Source organism: Hipposideros armiger, unplaced genomic scaffold, assembly GCF_001890085.2.
Source record: "Hipposideros armiger isolate ML-2016 unplaced genomic scaffold, ASM189008v1 scaffold_831, whole genome shotgun sequence".
Classification (NCBI taxonomy): Eukaryota; Metazoa; Chordata; class Mammalia; order Chiroptera; family Hipposideridae; genus Hipposideros; species Hipposideros armiger.
The window spans coordinates 633,291-660,622 of record NW_017732181.1 but is presented as its reverse complement, the minus strand read 5'-3'; the positions used below and the strand labels follow the sequence as shown (position 1 = coordinate 660,622).

General features: G+C 40.1%; 2 protein-coding genes across 4 annotated transcripts in view; both read left to right on the top strand.

Moving 5' to 3' along the window:
* Positions 1 to 614: 614 nt before the first annotated feature.
* On the top strand, positions 615 to 12,727 carry TMEM35A (transmembrane protein 35A). Its single transcript, XM_019629205.1, has 2 exons — positions 615 to 867; positions 11,101 to 12,727. The coding sequence occupies exons 1-2, from the start codon at positions 748 to 750 to the stop codon at positions 11,503 to 11,505; spliced, it is 525 nt and encodes a 174-aa protein (XP_019484750.1). The 5' UTR covers positions 615 to 747; the 3' UTR covers positions 11,506 to 12,727.
* Positions 12,728 to 14,281: 1,554 nt separating this feature from the next.
* The window catches only part of CENPI (centromere protein I), a 62,211-nt gene continuing 49,160 nt past the window's right edge, over positions 14,282 to 27,332 (top strand). For 2 of the 3 annotated variants that reach the window (XM_019629218.1, XM_019629219.1), the window contains exons 1-5: positions 14,282 to 14,355; positions 16,223 to 16,458; positions 17,088 to 17,225; positions 20,526 to 20,644; positions 20,929 to 21,036. In XM_019629218.1, the coding sequence (XP_019484763.1) occupies positions 16,236 to 16,458; positions 17,088 to 17,225; positions 20,526 to 20,644; positions 20,929 to 21,036 (588 nt within the window). In that variant the 5' untranslated portion in view covers positions 14,282 to 14,355; positions 16,223 to 16,235. Of the gene's footprint in view, positions 14,356 to 16,222; positions 16,459 to 17,087; positions 17,226 to 19,862; positions 19,982 to 20,525; positions 20,645 to 20,928; positions 21,037 to 27,332 lie in introns of those variants that run through there. The other variant, XM_019629220.1, reaches the window with a different exon arrangement.

The window sequence follows — 27,332 nt, the reverse complement described above, 5'->3', positions numbered from 1 at the left end:
TTGTATGGGGCCCTGAGTAGACAGGAGGTGAGGGATGGCACGTGACAGTGGGAGCTATTGGGAGATACACCTCCAGAGAGAGGCAGAGATCAAAATATGGAGGGTCTTGAAGGCCGTGTTTAAAACTCTGGAGTTAAAAACTGGACAATGGGAGTCATGAAAGGTTTTAGAGGAGGAGAAACCTTCTCTGGCAGCAATCAAGCCTGACAACTTTGCAGTTTTATCCTTGAGGGTTATCAACTGCAGAAAACAGCAACTCTAAGGACTAGTGATTTGACTGAGGGAAAGGGAAGGGGAGAAAAAGAAAGAGGTTGAAAAAAGGCAGTGATAACTAGAGGACTACAGAGATGAAAAGTGTGCCTGGTGGGAAGTGGTGGAAAGGAGGTCTTCCCTAATCCTCATTCCAGAGGCAGTTCAGGGACTGAGCTCGAAGCATACCCTACCTTTTCCCCATTTAAGACTTGAAGTTTCCACCTCAGTTTAGGGCTTCATTTAACTTCAAGACGGTGCTTTTAGCCAGTGAGGAACAAACGCAGGGCATTAGGACCCAGCGATTGTTGTAGTGAGAGAGGTAGAATCTGGATCTCTCAATTTTTCTCTAGAGCTCCCTCCTCTCCCTTTGTCATTCTAGCTGCCTGCTGCCTCCGCAGCGTCCCTCTCGAACTCTCTGTGCTAACTGCCTGCGCCTTAAAGACTGACAGGGTGCGCAAAGCAAAAGGATTAGTTGGCACCTGCCTTGGTGACCCCATGGCATCCCCCAGAACCATAACTGTCGTGGCCCTCTCAGTGGCCCTGGGACTCTTCTTTGTTTTCATGGGGACTATCAAGTTGACCCCCAGGCTCAGCAAGGATGCCTACAATGAGATGGTAAGTGAAGCGAACGGGTGATGAGGAGCGCACCCCCAAGGGATCGCGAATACCTCTTTCTTTCCTTCCCAATCCACAGTCCCATCCCCATAATCCCCACCCCCACCACGGACCCTCCCGTCTCCCCAACAACTTTGCAGCTTGGAAGGAGCAGCTGGACAAGAGCGATTTCATTTGTGGGCTATGCCGGGAGCAACTGTTTTGGATCCAGCCACTGAATGCCAGTTGGGGGAGGGGTTGCCCAGCGAGTACCCCCCCACACACCCTCAAGTAATCCAGGAGGCTGAGACCTGAGTAACACCTGTCAAAGGCAAAAACCTTTCCCTTCTTGCAGCACACCCAAAGTCCAGGCAACCCAGTCTGCAAGTCTGATTCCTTCCTTTGAAGCTAAGAGTTAGGCAAACTGGAGAGTTTATTTATTTTCAGGATAAACAAAGGGGAAGGAGAGAAAGCGCTGAGGGAGAATGGGCTAGTAAAACAAGCAGTTTTTAGGGGCGGGAAAGGTATTCCTTATCGCAGCCGGAGAGCTGGTGGTATTCCCCTAGCAGCCTGGGCGCGTGTCTGCATCCGTGAGACAAAGCAGTCTTGGCCCAAATAAAGGTCACCGAGTGCTTGCTTCTTCCCCTTCTCCCAAGGGAGAGCTGGACGTTTTGGTTTATTTTGTTTTGTTTGTGGGCTAATCTGCACAATCTGCCAAGTCTGCCTTATCTCTCCTGCAAAATAGTCCATAATCCTCACCTTGCCTCTTGTGGATGCAAAGGGCCAGGCCCTCTGCAGGTTTTCCCCTCTGCAGAGTTAGAATCACGGAAGGTGACTGGCCAAAACATCTCCTCTGCAACCTGGGGGCTGGGCTGCTCTCCCCAGTTGGGCGTGAAGAGGACTTGTTCTTCTGCTGTGGAGTACCAGGAGATGGCAGGAGATGTTTCCTTTTGCTCTCTTGCCTCTCGCTGTCACTTTGCCTCTTCCTTTCCCCACCCCAGCTGAAGGGAACCTGCTTCTCACCGTCTTTGCCAGACTTCCAGTAATATGAGGGAGCCCATTACTGGGTTCTCAAGGTCAAGAAGGAAAGGAGTTTAGGGGAGGAACAGGAAGGGAGAGAGAAAATAGGCAAGAGGGATACCACGTTAAGGCTGAGGCAAGGAGGAATGGCCCCACAGGTTAACAGGAATACATAGCAATCCTGGAGCCCACTGAGAGCCTTCCAGGGCCCCTCAACGTGAGCTGCAAATGGATGGAGAATGGAGAATTGTAAATGCTCAGAAAATGTTTCCAGACAGCTTTGGCTTCTGTCTCAGGGTTTGATCTGGTGCTTTCCATGTCTCCCTCACCACAGGATCACCCTGGGGTGGGGGAGGGTGGCTGGAACTCAAGGGCCAAGTCTAGCCCAGTAGCAAATCTTAATGTGTTTCTCCTTCTCCCTTCCCCTCCTCCCAGCATGTTTGACCAGATGGAATTGAAATCAGGTCAAAATGAGTATCCAAGGCAGCCTGCCTTGGGGAGGGGAGGGGAGGGGAGGAGAGGGGAGGTGGGTAGCAGAAGCCACCAAAGGCAGAGGGATTGGGTGGAGGGTAAATGCCACTGTATTTTTGTCTTGGCAGTCATAGTTTAGTGTTAGATTATAAATAAATGAATATGCCCTTGCTTTACTTTTCATATACACATATATTTATATGTTTGTATGTGTGCACCTCAGGTATCTTTAAGCTTTCCCTTTCCTTGGGGACATACCCTTCTTCGGTATACTTACTCCCTGTGCCTCCGACCCTGCTCAGCTGCTTTAAGGCCCCCTCACCCCCCACCCCCGCCACACCTCAGCTGCACCCTAAGTACAGTGTTAGGCTCTGCAGGCAGTCCAACTAAGATGGAGTCACCAGGAAGCTTTCTCCCAGCTTGTCAGGAGCTCACAAGGAGGACCAGCCACAAATGGGTTTACAGTAGGTTTCTTCCTAGGGAGTGGAGCTGTCTATTTCAGTCTAATGAAAGGCAGAAGAAACAACTATGAAGATTTCATGTCATACAAAGGAACATATTTAAATACGTATAATCCAATACAGCGATGCAGAGCCAGTGTGTGTGTGTGTGTGTGTGTGTGTGTGTGTGTGTGTGTGTGTGTGTGTGTAATTCTATGCTTCTGTGCTCAGGGAAATCTGGAGGGAATGGAAGAACTATGTCTAGCCAGGAGGGAGACTTCACAGTGGTATGAAGCTTAAGGAGGATTTTCAGATTCCCCTTTTCCAGGGCCCTTCCTGCATCGAGTACTGGGCTCCAGGCTGCAGATGGCTGTCCGGCGTAAGACCCACTGCATAGTGCCTAGGCTGGCCCAGCTCTATTCTTGAACCCATAGGTAATGGAGGAGAAAATTCACTTCTAGTACAAAGGAAGTGCTCAATTTATATTTTCTGAATGGATAGGTGAATGAGTGAATCATTGTAGCACTGTCTTGGCTGGTCACCACCTTTCAAATTTCTCTGATTGGCTCTTAATTATGCAGTTCAGGAGCTGTTTCTTGCTTCTTATAAGGGAGTACAGCCCCTCAGGACCTCAATCCTAGATCAGCTGTGATGATTATCTAGGACTGTCTGTTTTCCTTAGGAATGATTCCTCTGCATTGATGGAGTTAGTCATGTATTGACTGCAGTTGCTTTTCTCATAAGATCTCAAAGTGGTGGTGTTACTGTCGTTTTAAGATTATTCTTTAAAATATCTCTGTGAAGTAGATTCATTTTATTATTTATTCTTATTTTACTGATGGATAAACTGATCCAAGATCATAGGGTAAGCTGTTTTGGGAGCAGAGATTAGAAACCAAGTCGATGACTCAGTACTCTCAGTAGGAGTCATTAATAGTTACAACTGCTTTTTTGGATTTCAGAATTTACAACTGATTCTTGAAAATGTATGGCATGTTCTCTCTTCTTTTTGTATCAATTCAGTTGCACCAATCCATATCTTGGGTGTTCATTTTACTTTGAAACCAATTTTTCAAGTTTAGATTTTTTTTTCTTTTCTGACAATTGTTTTCTTGTTCTAAAACCATTAGTGCTATGCCTCGGTGTTATCCTCTCCATGAAGAATCACTGATAAAAACCAAACAGACAAATGACTATGAACTTCTTTCCTGTCTCTACTGGGAAAGCCAGGAAAAGTTCATGGAAAGAGTACAAGCTTTGAGTCATATAGGTTTGGGTTTGAATCCTAACGGTCTTAGCTCTCAGTTTGCTCATCTGTAAGATGAGGATACTAACGCCTACCTCAGAAGGTTGTTGTAAATATTAACTGAGATTACATGTGAAAGCGTCTGGTACAGTGTTTGCATATAATAGGTATTCAAAAAAGTGTGCTGGATGAGGTGATAATGATAATTGATTCTATTTTATGCAATGAATTCCTGACTAATTTGAATGGCCAGTTTAAGGGATTGAAATCAGGCATTTAGAAAAGCAAGATGTTACTTTCATGTGCCCTGGTATACAGACTTTATGCAATCAGCTAATATTTAAAACTTGCTGCTGGGTAATGCACAGTGGATGCCATGCAGAATTTCCAGGTGCCTCTCGTGAATAGCCTGTTTGGTGTGTGCTGTCCCATATCTCCTCTAGATGTGGCAACTGTCATTGCAGAGTACTCTAAATCCCAGGTGAATTCAACACGACTGACCACTCCCTTGTCTAATAAATGCCTTTGTTCATTCTCTTGAAATTGGGAGACAGCACTTATAAATGCTACTAAGCAGTTTCCTGTGCAGTGATGGGGGACATATGAATGGTATTCAGCTCTTTATAGCAGTGGTTCCGTTCTGTAGGCACAAGGGGCCACATATGGAATGATAACAAAACACCAAATATCCTGACACTATGAAGCCAAGAGATTTGGGCCTTCAGGAAGACAGAGCAAGTCCCTGCTTCTTTGCATCCCCTCAAAGGAAAGTTTTGTTGATTTGATTGATTTGCTTATCTATAGTTAAATACTCTCCTGTTTGTATAACCCTGGGGAAACATTCCAGATATGGTTGAACAGTTTATTTAATGTCCACAGGTAATCTTTTATGCTTCCAATCACTGCCATTAATTGCTTTCCAACTAGGTAATAAGATAGTAATTCACTAATGCTTAGACTACTCTCTGAGGTAGTACAGTATGTTTATTCCCTCAGGGTGGAAGCTGGACCTGAGATGTAAAGTGACTTTGCTTAATTCGCACAGCTAGCCATCCCCAGCTGAGCTGCATTGAAGCTTATGGCAGGGAACTTGTAGCCTCTCAGTGTGCTTGTTTCAGAGTGACCTTTGACTGGCAGTAGAAGTCAGGTTCTTCTGCCCTAAAATGAAATCAGGGAGGGATCCACTTTTGTTAGTAGGACCAGGTTTTCCAGCTTCCTCTTTAGGTGAGCATTATATGACAGTGGAAACTAGAATTGCTTAAAAGGTGTTTATCATTCATATGCATATTTGGCAATTATACATGTGATGGCTTTTTATTACATTTAAGAAATGATCTGTGATTCACATATGGCATTTTCTCCTACCAAGATTCAGGAAAATTATACTTGAGTTGGTAAATTTTGCAGCACTTATATAGGCTTTATGGTATAAGAGAGCAACCAGGCTGAGGTTTTTGTCAGTGCCCTCCTCTGCTTTCATATGCTTTTTCCCTGTAAATTTTATTGAAGTATTATATATTCTGAAATATGCACATAAGTGTATATAGTGGAAGGAATTTAAGCATACTCTTGTGTCACCAGCACCCATATCAAGAAACAGAACATAACCAGTACACCTGTTCCTCAAAACCCCCCGCTCTTGGCCCCTTCCAGTTACTACCTCCCAAAGTGTAATCAGTATCCTGACTTCCAACAATATAAGTAAGTTTTACCTGCTTTTGAACATTATATAAATGGAATCATGCAGTATATCAGCCAAATTATTTTTTTTCTTTTACCTAATTCGCATAGTTGAACTAAAGTGGACCAAACCACTTGCACTGTGTTCCCATTTTGTCCTGATAGCTTCCTTGGATCTGTTATTAATTGTAATCAAAGATAAATATTATTCGACAATTTTAAGCTGTTCAAGTTTAATGTCATTAATATGAGATCATGGACCCTAGGGTGTTGTGAACAATAAATGACAGAAAAAAGATATGACTAAAGAAAGACTCCATATGCTTTTGACTCATGTCTGAATCATATCTCCTCATACCACAAGAATGGACCTGCTTGATTCATCCCTATTATCATTAAAATAATTACTGTGGCTTGCAAACGTATGGCTTTCTAATCATGTAGCTCATTAATGATAAAATGTGTGTGCATGCTGATGCTATGGTGCTATGATTTTTTTACTAAATCTCCAAAATGCTCATTTAATTTACAAAAGGGGAAACCGAGGTAATGAAATGCTTAGTAATTCTCTCCAAGCAATTTAGGGACAAAACTAAAATTGGAATTTAGCTTATCTTAAGAATCCTAGCCCAAGGATATTTATTGCTGGATGATTGCCTTTGATTGAAGGGATTTGGAACATTCCCTTTCCTGCTTCCTTTCCCTAAAAGAAAGCTATGGTTACAGGGCCTGGGTCATTGCAATAGAAAGCAAACAGACCTAACAAAGTGAATAGCAAGAGCCTTTTGGGAGAGTGATTCAGTCAACTCTCTTTATTCTTACTATCAGAACAATTAGTTTTTAGAGATCTTGTTACTATAGATGCAAGATATGTGACATTACTATTATTAAAACCGAGGCGGCCAGGACCAAACATTGATGAGATTGGCAATAGTAGGATTCTTTTGATGTCTCCATCCTATTCTACAGAAGAAAGAATAAAGGGCTTCCTGTGATGTCAAGACCCCACTAAGCTTAGTCCTATCTCTAACAAATTAAACATTCTCTATCTGGAGTCCTGGAGAACAGATGCTATCTGTACCTACTCAGCTTTGAATTAAGATTTGATGGCTTATCCACATGCAGTTTCTCTTGAAAAAAGGAGGGAAGAAAGTGGCAACAGCTGCATAAAAATATCCGCAGCTGCAGTTTAAGAGGTTAGATAAACAACTGAAAAAGTAACATGGAGTTAAACCGAATGGAGAGAAAAAGGATCACTGAAGTCATAGGAACTTGATTTAAAGACCTGGAATTTGGCCCCAGACTACAGATTCCACTATAGTATAGATCAGAATCTATTCTTGAATGATCGGTGGTTAGCCCTAGACAAAAAAGGAACATTTTCCAGAAGCCACTCAGCCAGCATCTGGAAGGCTTGGTTCCAAAATGACTGTAAGATACTCTTCTTCCATCCTGTGTTCATCATGTCAGAAGCTTACACTTAGGATTTAGGAATTGCCTCTTGGGAAGCTTTGTGTTACTAATTAGAAATAGTCCTTACTTAACAGTGTTAAGTAAGCCTCTTGGGTCTAAATTTCTTTCCCTAATGTCCCCCTGCTACCATAACCAGCATGCAGAGTGGGAGAGAGTGAGCAAGTGGCATCTAGGTTAATAGTGAGAGGAAACCAGCAGGCTTCTCCCCACTACCAGGTGACCTAACCCTGAGCTCTGCTCTGCTCCATGTGGGTCTGGCTCTATTCTTCAGCTCAGGGTTTTACTCTGCCTACTGGTCAACTTCTCTCCTACTTTCTCTCTGAAAATCCCTAATTTAACCAAAAATGGGAAGAGGGAAGTAGAACAACTTACATTTTGTATTTCCTTATATGCTCAGGAACAGGGTAAAGAGTAGAGTGCGGTGAAATTTTAAATAAAAACAGGATCTGACAGGGAAGAGTTTAGAAGAGGTGAGTGAGGCAAGGTTGTGGAAGTGCAGTCAGATCCTGCCTTTATTTAAAATTTTGACATTTTGTTCGTCATGGATATCATTTACCTTGATCAATGAGTATTTTTTCCCTCTTACATTTTGTACTCAAAGCAAATAGCCTCATTCACTTCACCTTAGTTTCATCCCTGCTCAGGAAAATGAAGCTAAGGGAGGTTAAATAATTTACCCATGGACATTCAACTAGAAAGTGGCAGAGATGGGATTTGAAAGCAAGTCTGTTTCAATCCAAACCCATGCATTTTCACTAAACCATCAGTCTTCTAACAGCCCTCACAGAGGATTATCTGTGCCACTCATGATAATTAGTCGATGAAATAAAGGTGCATTCACTTGTCCAGAAGCGAGGGAAATGGCTTAACATTTGTTCCAAACCTAGAGAGTGTGAACACTATTCTAAGTGCCAGATGCTGCTGAGAGGTCAAGTTGGCTTTCTGCCCAATTCTTATAATACTTCTCTTGCATCTGGCACTTTTGACTATTTTCTTCTTTTTTTTCTATTTTAATTAAAAAATATATTAAAGTATAGTTGGCATACAATATTATATTAGTTTCATGTGTACAACACAGTGATTCTACATTTATATACGTTACAATGTGATCACCACGGTAAGTGTAGTAACCATCTGTCACTGTACAAAGTTATTAACGATATTATTGACTATATTCCCTGCTCTATGCACTATATCCCTATGGCTTATTTACTTTATAACTGGAAGCTTGTATCTCTTATTTCTCTTCACCTTTTTCATCCATCCCCGCATCCTCCTCCCCTCTGGCAACCATCAGTTTGTTCTCTGTATCTATGAGATTGTTTCTGTGCCACATATAAGTGAGATCACATGGTATTCGTCGTTGTCTGACTTATTTCACTTAACATAATACCCTCTAGGTCCATTCATGCTGTGACAAATGGCAAGATTTCATTCTTTTTTTATTGCTGAGTAATATTTGTGTGTGTGTGTGTGTGTGAATCACATCTTCTTTATCTATTCATCTATTGATGGAATCATAGGTTGCTTCCATATCTTGGCTATTGTAAGTGAGCATAGGCATGTATATATCTTTTCAAACTAATGTTTTTGTTTTGTTGGTGAGGATGTGGGGGAAAGGGATAGGGAACCCTTGTTTACTGTTGGTGGAAATGTAAATTTGTTCAGCCACTATGGAAAACAGTAGGGGGGTTCTTCAAAAAATTAAATATAGAACTACCTTATGACCCAGCAATTCCACTTCTGGGTATTCTCTTCTTAAAATGCCTCTTGGTCCCCATCACCCTGTCTCTTCAGGTTCTCCTCCTACTTTTCTGACCGCACTTTCTTCTGTCTACTTTGTGGACTTGCTTCCTCTACCCATTTCTTAAATGTCTGTTACTCAATTTTTTCCACTGTATACATTCTTCCTGGGCACATTGATGAGTATCAATTCTGTATCTTTACCCCAGACCTCTCTTACTGATTGCCTACCAGACATCCCCAATTAGATATCTTAGAGGTACTTCAACTCAGAAAACCCCAAATTGAGTTCCTCCCTCCTTCCTGCCCTCTGCCACCCCAACCTGTTCCTCAATGTGCATTCCCAACTTTTCATCCAGGCACCCAAGCCAGAGACCAGAGAATCTTTCTTGACTTCTTTCTTTCCCTCAGTGTCCACATCCAATAAGACATCAAATTCTGTTGATTTTGCATTCAAAGTATCTTTGAATCTGTCCCCTTCCCTCTATCCTTACTGTCATTACTCTAGTCCAGGTCTCTCGCCTGGTCTCCCTGCTTCCAGGCATACCTCTTCCGATCCATCCTCCATATTATTTCCAGGAGCTTCCTTAAAAGTAAATTATGTTGCTGCCCCCGGATTATGGGGTAAAGTCCAGCTCCACAACACAACATATATAATTCTCCATGATCTGATTCATATCTATCTCCCCTGTCTCATGTGTTCCCTCCCTCTCCTCCTTCCCCCAACCTATGCTGAACTGGAGCAGTGTTCACAACACACCAGTCTGTTTTGTTTTTCAGGGCATTTGCTTATCCAACTTCCTCTGTCTGCAATGCTCTTCCCTTATTGATCTTGCAAACACCTGCTCTTCTTTTAAGATTCTACTCTAGCTTTTCTCAGTCCCCATCTAGAGAGACTTGACCATGCCCTCTGGTGTGTCTCCACTATACCCACTACATAATTTTGTTCAGCATTCATAATACTTGATTGCACTTATGTATTTGCATAGCTGTTCTTCCTTTTATTAAGTCAACGCTCAGGAAGGCAAAGCCTTTGAATAATTGATATCTGTAACCAGAGTACCTAGTACAGGGCCTAGCATCAGGAGACACTTAAAAAATATTGAATGAATTAATGGATACTTAATGAAAACAAAGTGGTGGGCCAACCCAATAAGACACTTGATAAAATCTTATCAATTTACTGCAAAATGAGAATCAGGCCACTCTGAATAGTGAAAAACATGACAATCTATTACTCTAAGGTCAACATAATTCTATTACTTTGTAATATATCCAGTGACTCCCTCTTCTGTCTTATGATGTCTCCCTTTGGGCTACAATTGGACATTGTACAGACCTCTATTATATACCACTAACCATGCTGCTTTATAATGATGTTTATGTATCTGTTTCCCCCCACTAGACCAAGAGCTTCTTGACCCTGTCTTATTCATCTGTATATCTCCATCGAATAATCCATAGTAGGTGTTCAATAAATATTTGTTGAATTAAAATTAATGAACTCAAGCCAGGCTAATCAAAGTAGTGTCTTGTAATGGTTTTGGGATTTATCTCAATGACCATGAGAATGATTTTTGTCTTACTATATTTTAAAGATATATAAGGGGCTAACATTTGCATACATTTTTAACTTTCTATTTGCTTAGTACACACTTTAAAAAAATTAATTCCATAAATATAAACTCCAGCTCAGCTGAAGTTTCTGAACTATCATGCATTTCAAATTAGGGAAGTCCAAATTAGTGAGGCTTTATACCATACTGTGCCTTGCCTTGTTTCATTTTTGTTGGTATTCATATGCACCTGGGTTTGGACAAGGCAGGCACTAGAAAATGTGGATGTGGGTAATCTGTACCAGTTTTTAAGGGCCTGATAAATTTTCTTTAAAATTTTTAATGTTGTTTATGATTCATAATAAAAAAAAATTTAAACTATAAAACCAAATTCTCTTATCTTTGGTGCTGAGTGATAAGGTTTAAATCACAGGGCTCTTAGCAGATTGCTTGCTTTTTTCTTAATTACAAGGCTTCCATTTAGGGGACACAGTAGAAAATGGGACACCCTTTTGGCTGGTGTGGAAAGAGAATCGTGGGGAAGGAGGCCCTTGCTTGTGTTTTATTCATTCTAATATTAAAGTCATACTTAATGCAGTGATTTCCTTATGGTATTCCACTCTAGAAACGTGCTTACAAGACGTATGTCCGAGCCCTTCCTCTGCTGAAGAAAATGGGGATCAATTCCATTCTCCTTCGCAAAAGCATTGGGACTCTTGAGGTGGCCTGTGGCATTGTCATGACCCTTGTGCCTGGACGTCCCAAAGATGTGGCCAACTTCTTCCTGCTCTTGCTGGTGTTGGTTGTGCTCTTCTTCCACCAGCTAGTCGGTGATCCTCTCAAACGCTACGCCCATGCCCTGGTGTTTGGAATCCTGCTCACCTGCCGCCTGCTGATTGCGCGCAAGCCCGAAGACCGATCTTCTGAGAAGAAGCCCTCGCCCCCAGTAAAGGTGGGAAATGCAGGGAAAGGCGAGGAGCAGCCCTCCCTATATGAGAAGGCCCCTCAGGGCAAAATGAAGTTGTCATAGGAAAGCGGAAGTGCAAAAAGTGGACCTTCCCGGCAGTTGCCTCCATGACACCCAGAAAGATGTCAGTGTGTGTTTTTCATTTGATTTATTTATCTTGGGGGAGAGGGGAAAGTATAATCTGCAAGTTAATGGCCCTATTGGCTTGTGTACACCTATACTCTAAAATGACCTCCCCACATAGACATATGTGCACCACCTTTAATCACTTTGGGGCAACTCTCACATCTTGCTGCATGTACATGTATATGGCTAACTATTGAAGTGTTTTTTTGAGATGGACTCCAGCAAGCATGTGACTGTGAGATTATATGTGTGGGAAAATGTATTTACTGTGTGTGTGTGCACGCACATGTGGAGGAGAAGGCTCTGATCTTCAACTAATCCTTCATAGGTATCCTTCCCTTTATAGACTGATTCTAGTGAAGACAGAATAAAATAAACTTCCTATAAAAAGAATCCTACTTTTGGTATTAAACAAGTGACGGACGTGTTCCCATAGGATAGGGGAATCCCTCAAAAGATTAAGCTGAAAACTTAAACCTACCACTTTAGGAAAAAGTTCTTTCCATTTGAGACACCACGTTACGCTCCTTTATTGACTGTTTGAAACTGAAGCAGTGAACTTGTTACCCAGACACCTTTTTCGGATTTTCTTAAACCAAAGCTGCCTCACTTCCACTGTTCTCAGCAGCTAACCAGGATTTGGCAGCTTCTCCACTGCTGTGGTTGAGGGAGCAGGGATTAGTCCTGTTAGGAGTCTGTGAATCTCAAACTCTAGCTGTTCTCTTAAATCATCTGAAATTTGACAGAGGAGCTGTACCCAGTGTTTCCCTGCCAAATAGATTCACTACTCCAATTGAATCATCACTGAACTTTGTTATTGTAAACAGAGATCCAGGTTACCCCCAAAAGTTGTCTCCTCTACACTTCTTTATCATTCCTGTGGGTAGAGTTTAGCTGGGGGAAGGACAGTTGATATGAGTTAGTTGGATTGAGCAGTATGAAAATTTGCTTTCTTCATTACATATTGCTGTTTCTCCTTGCTAGATGTGCTTTGATGGTTTTAATATTATTGTGCCAGGGATAGGAAAAGGGGTGGGGGGTGTTGTGTGTGGGGGAGTACAAATTATTGTATTTTCTTCAATGTCATTGTTCTTGTTAATTGATACCTCTCTGTTTTATTTCTCTCATTCTTTCAAAATAAAAAAAATCTTGAAATTTGGAGGAAACTGTCTGGACAAATAATGAAAATCTGGAAAGCAAGGGTCATATCAAGAGATTCAGGCTCCTTTGTTTCATTTTTAGTCTTGATAAGGGAGAAGAAGAAAGAGAAGGGGGAGTATAATCACTTAATATACTAATGAGGCTACCAACTTTCCAATCTCATTTAAATTCCCCCACAGTTCTGTGATGTCAGCACATAAGGTAGAAAGCCTAGAATTACGCTCCCAGTACAATTTCCAGGTTTAGGAATTCTGCTTCATTAGGTGATGCCAAGGGAAGATGGAATAATTATTTCAGGGAAAATTGCAGATGTATTAAATAAAGGTGTACCAGTGTCTGTCACTATATGTGTCCACAAAGTGGCACAAGTTCCAGTGCCCCAGATTTGTCACATTAGGCAAGTTATTTCACCACTCAAGGCCCCAGTTTCATCATCTACAAAAAAAGTAGGGGATTGGAGGCTTAAAATTCCTTCCAATATACATTTGAATCTATGAGATAACTAAAAGTATAAAAATGAATTTTGAGAAATGCTGTTTTACTAGATAAGGAAGAGCAGCTACAGAAAATATTGAACACTCAATTCTCATGCATAATTAAACAAGAGTTCATGAAAGTGCTCTGAAACCATAGAAATACATAACGTGGTAAATAGTCATTTCTGCTGCAGTCTTTCCCAAATACAACAACTTAATCTTTGATTCTTCATCTTTCCTTAAGGTAGCAAAATTTCCAACTACAGTTTTGCCTACAGCTTATAGGAATGTTTTGGCCTCAAAAAAAAATCAGCGAGCTGTTAAATTTGTATCTTTCCTCTCTGATTTCTACTCTAGTAAGAGATTAAGCTAGGGACTAAGCTCAGGTATCACACTTAGCCCTCGTTGCTGGTTTAGCCAATTTCTTTAAGGTCTATCGATTCTTCAAAGTTAGGAATCTTTACGTGTCGACTGGCTGGTTTCTTGCAAGGTGCCACATCTGGCTAAGGACACATGTTTCTAGCAAACCCTGGAAGATATCGGTATTTGCCCATCCTCGGTAATTGGAGGGCAGATCCAGCCTTTCTTTCCTCCCACCTCCTAGTTTCACATGGGGAAAATGACAGCTTTAGAGGTCACAGGCCCTTTTAACCTAAGCCTGTTGCCCAGCATGGGAGAGACAGTTTGTATTGTGAAGGTTGTATTGTAGTTTCATAGTTTCCTACAGATTCAAAGTTCCGACATTGGGGGGTCAATCTGGGCAAAATGATCACTATAATTAATCTCGTTAAATTCAAGAATCCAGACACTGCTCTGTTTTACGCAAAATGACGAATGTAAACATTACTAGGACAGTGGGAACGCCAGCCAATCAGTGGACTCAGGCAGCAACGGCCCACTTGCCGCGCGTCCCCGGGCCCCGGCGGGTGGGGCCAATGGCAACCTCGAATTGGGTTTACGTCAATTTCGGCGCGCGCGCCGCCTTGCGCCGTTGAGCTGTAACCCAACCAATCAGGTTACAGCAAAGCGCGCGTCTCCGCCTGGCCGCTGCCTGGGTCTCCGCGGAAGCGCATGCGCAGGGCGGCACACGTTCATTTGAATCTTGGAGATGGCTGGACTCCGGAGGTTTGGAGACAGAGAAGCGTATTAGGTGACGTACTTTTAAAATGCCGCGCGAAACGGGGCCCCCGAGAGTAAAGGGCATCTCCTGACTTCTCAGCAGGACTATCCTGCAAGATGTGGCTGGGGTCGGGTTTTCCCCTAGCCCAGGAATCTGCCCAGTGGGTCAGTTGTGGCCAAGTTCGTTCCCTGCTGGGGCAGGCTGTAAAAATTTTGTGTCTGTCTGGGGGGGGGGAGTGTTCTTGGGAAGCTATGGGACCGGTCAATCGGATGGGGTCAAAAGCTGCTCGCCTGTCCTTTCATAGGAGCTTAGGAAACAATTCAGAACCTGGAACCTCCCATTGGGTTAGACACACACACTCCTTTCCTGCTCTGGCCTCATCTGTTCTAGGGAGGTGGGATTGAGTGTCATTCTGACCACTCCCTTAGTTTTTCCCATTAGAAGCCAAAAAACTTAGAAGTCCTTCTGTGTTCCTCTTTTTCCTTTTCCCTACATCCAGTATTTTTCATGGCTTTCCCAAGTCTGTCTCCAAAGCTTATCATGAATGCAATTACTTTCTACCTCTTCCACTGCTGTACCTTAGGCTTAGTTCAGACTGCAGTTATATCTCTTTGGACTTCTGCAAGACTGTTTTAATCTGTTTGCACTCCTTGACCACTAACATTCTATTCTCCACACTGCAGCTAAAATGGTCTTAAAACATAAATCAGATGGTATCACGTCTCTGTCTAACACCAATCTCTCCCCCCATAGTTGCCATAACACTTGAAATCCAAACTCTTTACTCTGGCCTTCAAGTCCCAAAATGGTCCTCCGTGGCTGCCTTTCTGACTTCATCTCCCACTACCCTCTACCTTTTTCATGTCACTAACTCTCCCTCCCCCCACTGGTGTTGCTGTTTCTCTAACAAACACAACTCTTGCTTTAAGGTCTTGGCAAGTCTTGCTCTTCCCTCTTCATGAAATACTCTTCCACCAGATCTTCACAAAGCTGGTTCTTTCTTGGCATGTAAATGTCAGTTTAACGGTCAATCAGAGAGGCTTTCTCTGAACACTTATTCCAAAGTATCTCCTCAACTCCTACCCCGTTTCCATAACATCACTGTGTATTATGTTCACTATTGGGCCGTCAGGAAAGTCATGACGTATTTTTCTATGTTTTTCAATGCAAAAATGAGTCATGGCTTTCCCAACGACCCAATATTATTTACTTGTTTATTGACTCTCACACTCCTGCCACCCCCATAAGTTTCATGAGAGTAAAGACTTTGACTGTCTATTATCTTATCCCTGGTGACTAGAACTGTACTTGGCATATAGATGATGTTCAATAATTATTTATTGAATAAGTGAATTAATAAGGAACGTTTCTATTCTGAGAATCCTTAGTTTGCCCACCAGTTTGACTTTTGAACTATGCAGTTTTAACTTAGCACTGACAAAGTAGGGAACATAAAATATGAAAGCAAAATCAAGGAGGGGTGGAGAAAAATAGGAGTGATTGGATAAAGTAAGATTGAGTTCATGAGATGGCTTAGTTTTAGACTTGTTTTTGTGATCTAGTCATCTTAAGAGAACTTGCTTTGTTACCTGTACTCTTACTGCTTTTCTTTTTTTTTTTCTACAAGAAGGCCAGTTCAGTTGGTGACTGTTACCTTGGAGAGTTGTTTTTCTCTATTCCTATTTAGGTCCAGAGCTTTCTGAGAATGTTAACTTATACATTTTGTTGCCTATATTGTTGTCAGTTATCATTATTATTATTGTTATTGTGTATTTATTTTATGCTAGGTACTGTATCCTAAATGTTGGGAATATAGGCTGATATGGTCTCTGTCTTTGTGGAGCAAAAAGGGACAGTTTGGCTGATTAATGGTAACTTGACACTTGTTTCTGTATAGAACATATGCAGTAATGTCACCTCAAAAGAAAGTTAAGAACTTTCAGACACCAAAGAGAACTTCACAAGGTAGTAATAGTTATCAGACTAATCTCTTGGCCTGGAAACTAAAAGAGGACCTAAGCAACTCAAAGAGCATCTCAAGACATAGACACAACAATTTAGTGGAAGATGACGAACATGCCGATGATCAAGAAGAAGATGCTCTACAAGTAGCATTGAGGTTCTTTGAGAAAGGTACGATTGTTTTCCTTATGAAAATCCTATTTCTGTCAACATATTGTAGACTTTTTTCTTAAGGAATTTTAAGGGAAAGCATATTTTTGCTCACTCATGCTTTTGTTTATTTAATAGAGACTTATTGACTCTTAATACATATCAGTATGCTAGGTACTGGGGCCACAACAGCAAAGCACGTTCCTGACAGAGCAGTTTCCAAACTGCTGCACATTGGGATTAACGGAGGATCTTTAGGAAACACTGATGCCTGACATCCACTCTTAAACGATCTGATTTTTTTGGAATGGGATGCAACCTGGGCATCGGGATTTTTTTAAAGGCTCCCAAGGTGATTCCCGTTTGCAGCAAAGTTTGAGAACCACTTTCCTAGTCGTGAAACAGCTTATAGTCTTAAGTTCAGTGCTAGTTAGTTTAGAGAGCAGAGATACCAGGGCATGGTTCAGTTTTCCTCCCTGAAGGTGCTATTGCTGTTAAATATTCTAGAGTTTTAAAGGCTTTGAAGAATTTTTAGGAAGACATTTTATACACAAAGCTATTTCCTTAAAGTATCCCGAGGTGTAATTATTGAGGCTGAGGACTAAAAGAATTTTAGAGGTCCCACTGTTTAATATGGTTCCTTTTTCCAGGTCCCTTTAAAACTTCACGGAGTAAAGATGAAACCTTGGAAAAACACTTGAAAACTGTGGAAAATGTGGCTTGGAAGAACGGGTTAACTCCAAAAGAAATTGACATTTTATTAAATGTGGCACTCAGTGGCAAATTTGGTATGTTACGGGGATACATTTGTCATCAGTTTGCTGTTGGTTTTGACTTCCAGGTTTTGAATTAGATTGTTCATTGAAATCAGTTGCAGTTCTTTATTTTTACTATTCTCTTTGGAAAACCAAAACGGGCCTTTGTTACATTCATACTACCTTATGAACCAAGTTTCTGTGTGCATATGCTGAAAATGGCTAGTTATCACATATATAGAGGGTCCCAAAAAATGTATACACATTTTAAGAAAGGAAAACTGTATTAAAATTGTAACACTCAATATATACTAATAACAAAAGATGAATGCAAGTCACGTTTGGCTTCTGCAATTACAAGAGGTGCTCGAAGTGGATACCATCAGCATACAGACACTTCTGATTACAGCGAACTACTGCTTGAGCAACGTTGCGTAAAGTGTCTACTTGTATACTTTTTTTTTGCACCCCCGTATTTATGAATAAAATGTGTAGACTCTTGTCACAAAATACATTGGAGCCATTTTTTTAGTATTTTTCTTAAGAAGCTTAGATAATAATTTAAATCATGTTGCTGGAAGGCACCTTAAGACATCACTTGGACTACTTTGTTGCCTTCAGGTTCACTTATCTATGACAAGTCCCTGTTGATGCTGTCTCCATTCCAGCGCCTGTGACTTGAACAGTCAAGATGCTCTTTCTTTTGTACAAATGGTTCCTTTCCTGTTCCAAGTTCATTTGGAATGGGAATGGAGGTGGGGTTCTTAGAAATAACATCTGGCCAGTATTCTTTTTATTTGAGAAGAAAATTTTAACCTACTCTCACCCAAATTCAGACTTGGCAGGTATTTTAGATCCTGTACATCTTCCCTTTAAAGGTGAGGAAAGTGAGGCCCAGAGTAGTTAAAGAGACTTGCTTAAATGTCAGAGCTAGAACTGGGGAACTCAGATCTCCTAACTCTTCTTCTAGTGTTTATACTGTATCATATATTGCTACTGGGTTTTCTACTTTTTTTTATTTATTTATATTTGGAAAAGTAAGACAACTACCCAAACTGGATGCTTTATATGCTATTTCCTGGCCCTTGCATGTTGGGTTCCTTTGTGTATACCCTAGTCATGTTTTCAGGGGTGTGTATGTGTGTGTTTTAAATCAACAACATATTACTAACTGAATTCAATATATGATTCCCAGGTATATTTTCTGCTTTTTTTTTACCTGATTGGTTCTCTGTGTTTTACTAGAAAATTAAATTTGACCTAATAAAATTGGTTCTTCTTTTAAGTGGTTTCAGATTGTTTAGTTCTAATATCTTTCCAGGAATCCATGTTAAACTGATCAGTGTCTATCGAGAACAATGCTCTCTCTTCCTTCTACCCTTAAAACATGTATAGAATGTACAGGTGTTTTCTATTTTGGAATTTCTCTTTTCTTTTTTGCTCTCTCAGGCATTAATGGTTAGAAGGTTTTCATGATGTTTGCCAGGTGTTGTGGCAAATGCATGCCTCAGAATTGGAAATGTGTATATAACAATTTTAAAAAACAACCTCTGGCTCTTTAGTCCAAATTTTCATTTTTCCATTAAGCTGGAATTCAGTGATGTCAAATGTGGCCGCCTTAATTGCTTTTTTCCCCTTTAGTTATTCTATGATATCTCCCCCTCACAACTAGATCTTTACATGCTCTTTTACTGAGTTAAAATGCATATTCAGGGGCAGGTGTGCTAGAAATGTCATCATAATCAGGTGCAAAGGGACTTTAGACTCTTTAGAAATTAATTAAAATGTCATTGGGAAGTAAGAATACAATTTGTATTGAATTCCTTCTTTGAATTTGGTGCATGTGCAAAGTGTTAGTGGTCAGACTATTTTAAACTTTAGAAAGGTTAGGAGATGGGAGCTTGGGGGAAAAAGAGAAATAAAAACAAGCAACCACAAGAGTGGAAAGCCGATTTTTATTCTTGTGATTCATTATCTGCCATCACTGCTTCCTTTCTTCTCCACAGAATGATGGGTAGAAATTGATGAGCTGTATTGTTGCTGTTATGTAGGATGACTAAACCTAGAGATCTAATGTACAGCATGATGACTGTAGTTAATAATATGGTATTGAATACTGGAAATTTGCTGAGAGTTGATTTCAGATGCTCTCACCACACACACACACAAAAATGGTAGCTCTGTGAGGAGATAATATGTTAATTACCCAGACTATAGTAGTCATTTTACTATGTATATGTATATAATCTCATCATGTTGTGCATCTTAAATATATACAATTTTATTTAAAAAATAAAGAGAGGTCTTAATCCTCAGGGAAATAAAAAAGACACGTGTATAATACGTTTCTGAGAATGCTACTTGTGGGAGAAGTTGAGAACAGTGTTATGATAGTGAATGGATATGCTTGCGATACTGTAACGTATGTCAAACAGTGGCTAAAGACCATGCATCCAAGATGTTTTTGAGAATTCTGCTTGCATGAGAAGTTGAGAACAGTGGTTTTTTTTTTTTCAGTGAATGCTTGTGATAATCACACCAGAATGCAAATAAAGCAATATTTAAATACAAAAAAAATTAATGAGATACATATTTAACTTTTGAAACTTAAAAGCAGTAGTTGATACAGGGTGTATACAAAGCTATTTGCAACATCTCTTCTCTTAACAGATGGGAGAATACCATGGAAGCCAGAGAATATGATGGAAAAATTGGACCAGTGTAGAATATTACTGCCAGCTGATTCCAAGAATAGCTGTTCCATTCTGCTGTTCTCCCCACTTTTGGGGGTATTGGAGAATACAAATATATTTATTTATTCTTAAATGTAGCTGCTCATGCAAGATGTCTATCAGTAGCTTTAAATACATCAGAATCTACTATACCATTAAAAATAATAACAAAATAATCCTTGAAAATTTCCTGTGAGTAAAAGACTTTTTTTTTTGAGGTATAATTCACGTGCCATAAAATTAACCCCTATGAAGTGTACAATTCAGATTAAAGAAAAAAAAAACATTCACAGAGTTGTGCAACCATCACCACTATCTAGTTCCCAAACATTTCATCACCCCCAAAAGAGACCCTGTACTCATCCTCCCTTTTTAAATAGAAATATTAGAGCCAAAGACATTGCTTTATAGTTTATATTAGAAGTTAAAGGTACATGTTTCTTTCAAACTCTGTTTTGTAATGATGATAAGAGATGTCAAATATTACTCTTTTTATTGTCTTCAATATAAAGTGAGAGTTTTAGGACCAAGAATGAATAATAGTAAGGAAACTATGAAGATAATAAAATATAGTTTAATTTAGAGTTTGTCTGCTTTCCAGGAAGTGCTGTAAACTCTCGGATACTGAAGTACATGATTCCAGCAACTGTAATATCAGAAGATTCTGTGGTTAAGGCAGTCTCCTGGCTTTGTGTTGGCAAGTGTTGTGGTAGCACCAAGGTAATCTTTTTAAACACTTTGATGATAAGTCCTTCAGAACCACTTAAGGGCTGGCAAGGAAGAGCCACTTATGGAATAATGACACTGGCCTTTTGTGCAAAACCTATAATTTTGGAACAGTGTAGTCTGATGCAGGGACTCTGTTCAAACAGAAATTTGTACTGAGAGTTAAAATCTATTATCCTGCTTTGTGCGAGAGGCTTCTAAAACAGCCCTGAGGGGGGAATTAAGTTCTTGTGTGCCAGGTATACTTCTCTAAAGATCAGCATTTTGTCTCTCAATAGGTACTTTTTTATCGTTGGCTGGTTGCAGTGTTTGACTTCATTGATCACAAGGAGAAAATTAACTTGCTCTATGGCTTCTTTTTTGCTTCATTGCAAGATGATGGACTGGTAGGTAAAAATGGGACAGCATTTTGCATCAATCAAATGATATGTGCTTGAATGTTGACGCACCATGTGCTTCAGAGTGCCACACAATGTGTTTTTTCTTCCTTACTGTAAAATATATCAAACATGTAGAAAAGTATAAAGAATAACATGAACACCCATGCACCTGTATCAGATTAACAAATATAAAATTTTTACCACATTTGCTTTATATCTTCTTTCAAGGAGATAAAATATTACAGATAGGAATAACTCTACCTTGGAGTTTCTTTGCTCATCTAGAGCAGTGATTGCCATCTCTTCCCTTTTAAACCACTTCCACAGGGTCCTTTGGGTCACTTATTCTACATTTTCTTGATTAACACTGCAAAATTCTCATCAGAATTAATGAGAACGAGAGGATTGCTTTTCATCAGATCCCGATGGACTGCTTTTGATTCAATAGCATAGTTATTCCCATTTAAAACATTAATAACTAAGAAATCAATAACTGTACTTCACAGACCAGGTGAAGTATTCATCCATCTGAATTCCTCTTGCCTTTTGCGAAAGGGAATTCATTCATTGATTTCATTTTTAAAAACTGACGTTTCCACTGTGTTTGTTGCATTGTACTAGGCACTGTAGAAGATTCGAAGTTTATCAGAGATAAACTTTCCATGTTCCAGGGATTTGTAATCCAGTTAGGAGATTAAGGAAAGCACTTAAAGTTAAATTGTCAAAGAGAGTATATGATAATGTGAGGATAATAATTGCTGTAATATTTCCAGGAAGGAAGAGGAGGCTAGAGTGATTAGAAAAAGCATCATAAAGTATGTGGACATTGAGCTGGCCTTGACAGTTGAATAGGATTTGAGATTTGATAAAAGGAAATGATGTTTGACATGACAGGACTATTTCAAGCAAAGTTGTGCAGTGTGTAAATTATGTTTCAGGAGACCTTAAATAGACTGACTTGTAGTTGGTGTCAGGCTTTGGTGCGTGGTAAGGCTGAAAAAGATGCATGAGGAAAGTTTGTAGAGGTCTTTGAATGTGATGCTGAGGAACTGAACTTTACCCTCTATCCAGTGGGGAAATACTTGTAAAAGGTTGGGCAGAACATGTTGAAAGCATCATTGTAGGAAGTTGTACCTAGTAGTGCCAGACAATATGAACTAAGAGGGAGGCTAGAGTCAGGAAGACTAGTTAGGAGACTAATATGATAGTCCAGGTGTAGTATGATGAAATCCCAGACTGGCAATTCTCAAATATGATCTGTGGACCCCCCCTTGAGGCTCCCTGAGATCCTTTCAGGAGGTCTGAGAGGTCAAAATTATTTTTATAGCAATATCAAGATGTTATCTGCTATTTTCACTGTGTGGACATTTGTACTGATGGTGCTAAAGCAGTGGCTGCTGGTGTCTTAGCACAAGTCAGGGCAGTGGAGCTAAACTGCTAGTGGTCATTGTATTCTTCGTTGCAATGAAAAACAAAAATGCTAGTTTCACTTAAGACTGTCCCAAATGGAGCAATAAGTATTAATTCATTTTATTAAATTTCAACCTTTGAGCCATGTCTTTAATATTCTGTGTGATGAGATGGGAAATACAAAATAAATCTCTTCTGCATACTAAAGTACAATACTTGTCCTGAGGGAAAGCACTTGTTTGATTGAGTTACAAGCTAAACTATCTGCTTTTTTTCATGGAATACCATTTTTACTTGAAAGAATGACTGACATATAAACTATGGTTATTCAGACTTGGATATTTGGCAGACAGTTTTTCGAAAATGAACAAAGTGAGCCTGTCATTTCCAAGAAAACAACTGATTTGTTGCCAATGATAAAATTTGAACTTTCAAGGAAAAATTACAAGTTTGGAAAATTTTTATCTGCCACTGTGAACTTGACAGCCTCTCAATACATACAGACTTTCCTGATGAAATTGGTAGTAGCAGTATTAATGAATGTGATTTTTAGATATTGTATAATAAAATGTGTCAATATTTGGAAGCTTGATATAACTCAGTGAACTGATAGTTTCCAGATGACCAAGTATGATGTTATAAAATGGGTAAAAGATCCATTCAAAGTGTAAGATACATCAATGAATTTTAATGGAACAGAGTACAAAGAGAGTTCATTGGTAAGGTTTCATCTTCCACATTGCAGCTAACCCTTAATAGGCGATTACTTAATCAAGATTTGGTGTAGTATCAAAGACTAATATCCACAATTTTTTTGGAAAGGCTGTTAAAATGTTCCTTTCTTTGCAACTGAATATTTGTGTGAGGCTAGGTTTTCTGCATGTAATTCAATCAAAACAACATATCTTAACATGTTTAATGAAGAAGCAGAGGATCCAACTCAATTCTATTAAGTCAGAAACATTAAAGAGACTTGTAGAATTGTAAAACTGTCATTTTTTTTCATTTGGAGAATATAGTTATTTTTCATAAAATATGCCATTTATTATAGCATGTAATAAGATTGTTATTTTTAATGAAAGAATAAACATTTCAAATTTTCTAATATGGTAAATATTGAAAAATGTAATCCAGATAAATGAAAGCTTTTTTAGGATTCTCCAATTTTTAAGAATGTAGAGGGTCCTGAGACCAAAATGTTTGATGATCACTGTCCTAGACCAAGGTGGTGGCACTGGCAATGAAAAATTGAAAGTACAAATTTTAGGGGAAATTGTAAAGGAAGAATTGACATGACCTGGTACTTAATTGGATTAAGGAAAGGGTCAGGAAATACAGATTTGAATTTGTAAGTCTTTATGACTCAGAATGATGGTAGCTTTGACAGTAAAAGGAAATTTGTGAGAAGGAGGTCGTTTTGGAAGGACTATAATAAGATTTAGATGTTTCGAGTTTGAGGTTACAAGGCATCCTGTAGAAATTCACTCAATGACCATTTATTAACTATGAGGTGTGATCAAAGAATATGGTGAAAGTTTAAATTAAAAAAATGATTACAGTAAAAGACGCATTGCCATTAACCCCCCCCAAAGTACTCCCCCTTGCGTGGAACACACTTATCCCAACGTTTTTGCCACTTTCTGAAGCAGTTCTGGAAGTCATCTTTCGTGTTAAAGACATCGTAGCTGCCTCGATGTCCTGAATCATTTTGACTTTGGGAAAGAGCCAAAAGTCACATGGTGCCAGATCCAGTAATAAAGTGGATGAGGACACACTGTAATGTTTTTTTTTTTGTTGTTGTTTTATTGGGGTATTGGGGGAGGGGAACAGCGCTGGGGAATTGGGGGAAGGGGAACAGACAAGTTGCTGTCCTTTTGTTCTTCAGTCTAGTTGTGGAGGACGTTGCTTCACGGGCACAAGTTGGCACCACCATTACGCTCTTCCCAGGCGAGGCCTCTGGATGGCCGCTCACTGCGGCTGCTGGCCGCTCACGCTGGTTGCTGGCCTCTCACGCTGGCCGCTGGCTACATATGGTAGCCCATGGCAACCCCTGCAGCAGGGGCTGCATCCTACCCGTCGCCGGCGACTCACAGCAGCCCAGCTCCAGGTCGAGCTGCTGTTCAGCATCTTTGCTGTAGAGGGCAGTGTCCCTGGCCCTCATACGTGGGATCCGAACCAGGGCCCTCTGGCGTCCCAAGCCAGCTCTTAACCAGTGAAATGCGCCACTCGGCCGGCCCCTCCACTGTTATGTTTTTATTTGACCGAAATTGCCGTATACCAGAAGCAATGTATGGCACGGAGTGTTGTCACGATGGAGGATTATTTATGGCACATTTCAAAAACACACGTTCTCTCAACCATAGCTCACACCCAACTGACTGCACCAAACAAGCTGAAACTTGTCACACACTGTTTCTAAGGTTCAGTGCACCACTTCTTGTCTTGAAGATTCATGCCTTTCCTTTGGATGGCACTTGGCAGCAGCATTAACCATATTACAATGGAAAGGCTCCGTGTTACACATCGCTTCTGGTATACAGCAATTTCTGTCAAATAGAAACATTGCAGTGTGCCCTCATCCACCTTATTCACCAGACCTGGCACTGTGCTACTTCTGGCTCTTCCCCAAAGTCAAAATAACCATGAAAGTTGTTTTAATCGATTGAGGACATTGAGGCAGCCACGACAGCGCAACTAGACACCCATGAAAGAGGACTTCCAGAACTGTTTCAGAAAGTGGCAAGAACGATGGGATAAGTATGTTCCAAGTGAGGGGGACTATTTTGAGGGTGATTAATGGCAATGTGTCTTTTACTGTAATAAATTTTTAAAATTTAAACATTCACTGTATTTTTCAATCATGCCTTGTACATACTATGCCAGGTATTGAACTAGTATTGGGAATACGAATATGAAGAAGAGATAATAATTTATGGCAGGCACTAGGAACTTGATACACAGCATTTCATCAACTCTAAGATGCCATCAGTTGTAAGATGCATCATTATCTTACGAACCACTATGAAAGAATGCTGCCATTAAAACTGTCACATGACATTGATTATAGAATTAGTCCTGTTTTTAGAGATGTCCAAATGTAAAAAAAAACCAAAAAACAAGAGATGTTAGACTATGTAAAATATTGTTTTGCAGTCCTGGGAGTCTGAAAGTCCTCTTTATTCTTATATCAATATTCTAAAAAATCATATTTACTGAGCACCTAATATTTTCTATATTTGTGCTTTCCAATATGGTAGCCACTAAATTCATGTGACTAGAAAGCACTGGAAATGTGGGTAGGCCAAACTGAAATGTGCTGTGGGAAATACATACCATATAAAATGTATTGTAGTTTTAACCCATTTAAACCTCTTGACAGCCTTTTGAGGCAGATACTTTTATCGCTATTTCAGAGATGAGGAAGCTGAGGCACAGAGAAGACAAGTGTGACCCAGGGTCACATGACTAGAGCCAGGATTTATGGAAAAATTGTATTCCCATTTTAGAAATGAGACAACTGAGGCATGGGAAAGTTAAGTAGTTTTGCTAAGGTAAGCCACCTAGCAAGAGACTGAGCCTTGATGATCTTTAAATGTAGCAAGGGAAAAGGTAAGTACAGTGTGATAAATCCTATGATGGTATGCATAGGGTTCTATGGGGGTGTAGATGAGAGGTATCAAAATAAGACTAGGGATCAGGGTTAGAGTTACAGACATTTGTTTTGAACCGGAAGAGAGATACCTTTCCTGACAGTAAGCAAAAAGGATGGGCGTTGATGCTAATAAATTTGTGGGTTAGTAAGGGACAAAATTAAGGGAATTCCTGCCCAGTGATCTTGGTGATGTGTGTGTATGTGTGTGTGTGTGTGTGTGTGTGTGTGTGTGTGTGTGTATATATATGTTTTTAATTTTTCAGTCAAGTAGGAGGCAAGGTCTGCTGAGAGCGAGGAGGGGAAGCTAGAATATTATGTTTGAGGAGAGTGTAAAGTTTGTATAGCTCCTGATGAAGATGGGAATAGTGGAGGATTAGAGACACAGAAGTTTTTGAAGGCCCAGATGAGATTAGAGAGCACGAGGTTTTGATGTTGCTAATATGCAGGGGAAGGTCATTTCTCCAGGGTTGGACAAGGAAGCAAGAGAGTGATTGAGCTGATGGACCAGGCGGTCTAGAGAGGAAAAGGGAGAAGGTAAAGACGGAAGAGGACAGATGAGGAGCACACATAGCTGAAGCTCAGGATGCCTTGGTGACATTCTAGAATGATAGGCACTTGTAGCATTGGAGTTGAAGATTTCAGAAGGGCTGGTTCAGTGTGATGACCAGATTCAGAGTGACCATGGGGTGTTACTGAACTAGAGTGAGGGAATGAAAGTTACTGAAATTGAGATTTTCTGTGTCCATGTGGATTGTTTTGTTGTTGCTGCCCATCCATCAATTACTGAGTAACGTATGTTGAAAATCTCCAACTATCAGAGCAAAATTGTCAGTTTTTCTTTAGAGTTCTGTCAATTTTTGCTATGTATATTTTGAGTCTATTATTAGATATGTGCACAATTACCATTTTCATATTGCCCTGGTGAATCAAACCTTTTATCATGGAGTAACCGTTTGTTGTTAGAAATGCTTTTTGTTTTAGTATATTTTGTCTGATAATTGACATCGCTACTCTGGCTTTATTTTGGCTAGTAGTTGCTTGTATATTTTCATCTTCTGTTTTTTTAAAAATCTTTTTTTGCCCTCCTGTCTTATATGCCTCTTGTAAATAGCATATAACTAGATTTTATTTTTATTTATTTATTATTTTTTTTAAAGATTTTTATTGGGGAATTGTGGGGATGGGAACAGTGCTGGGGAATTGGGGGAAGGGGAACAGACAAGTTGCTGTCGTTTTGTTC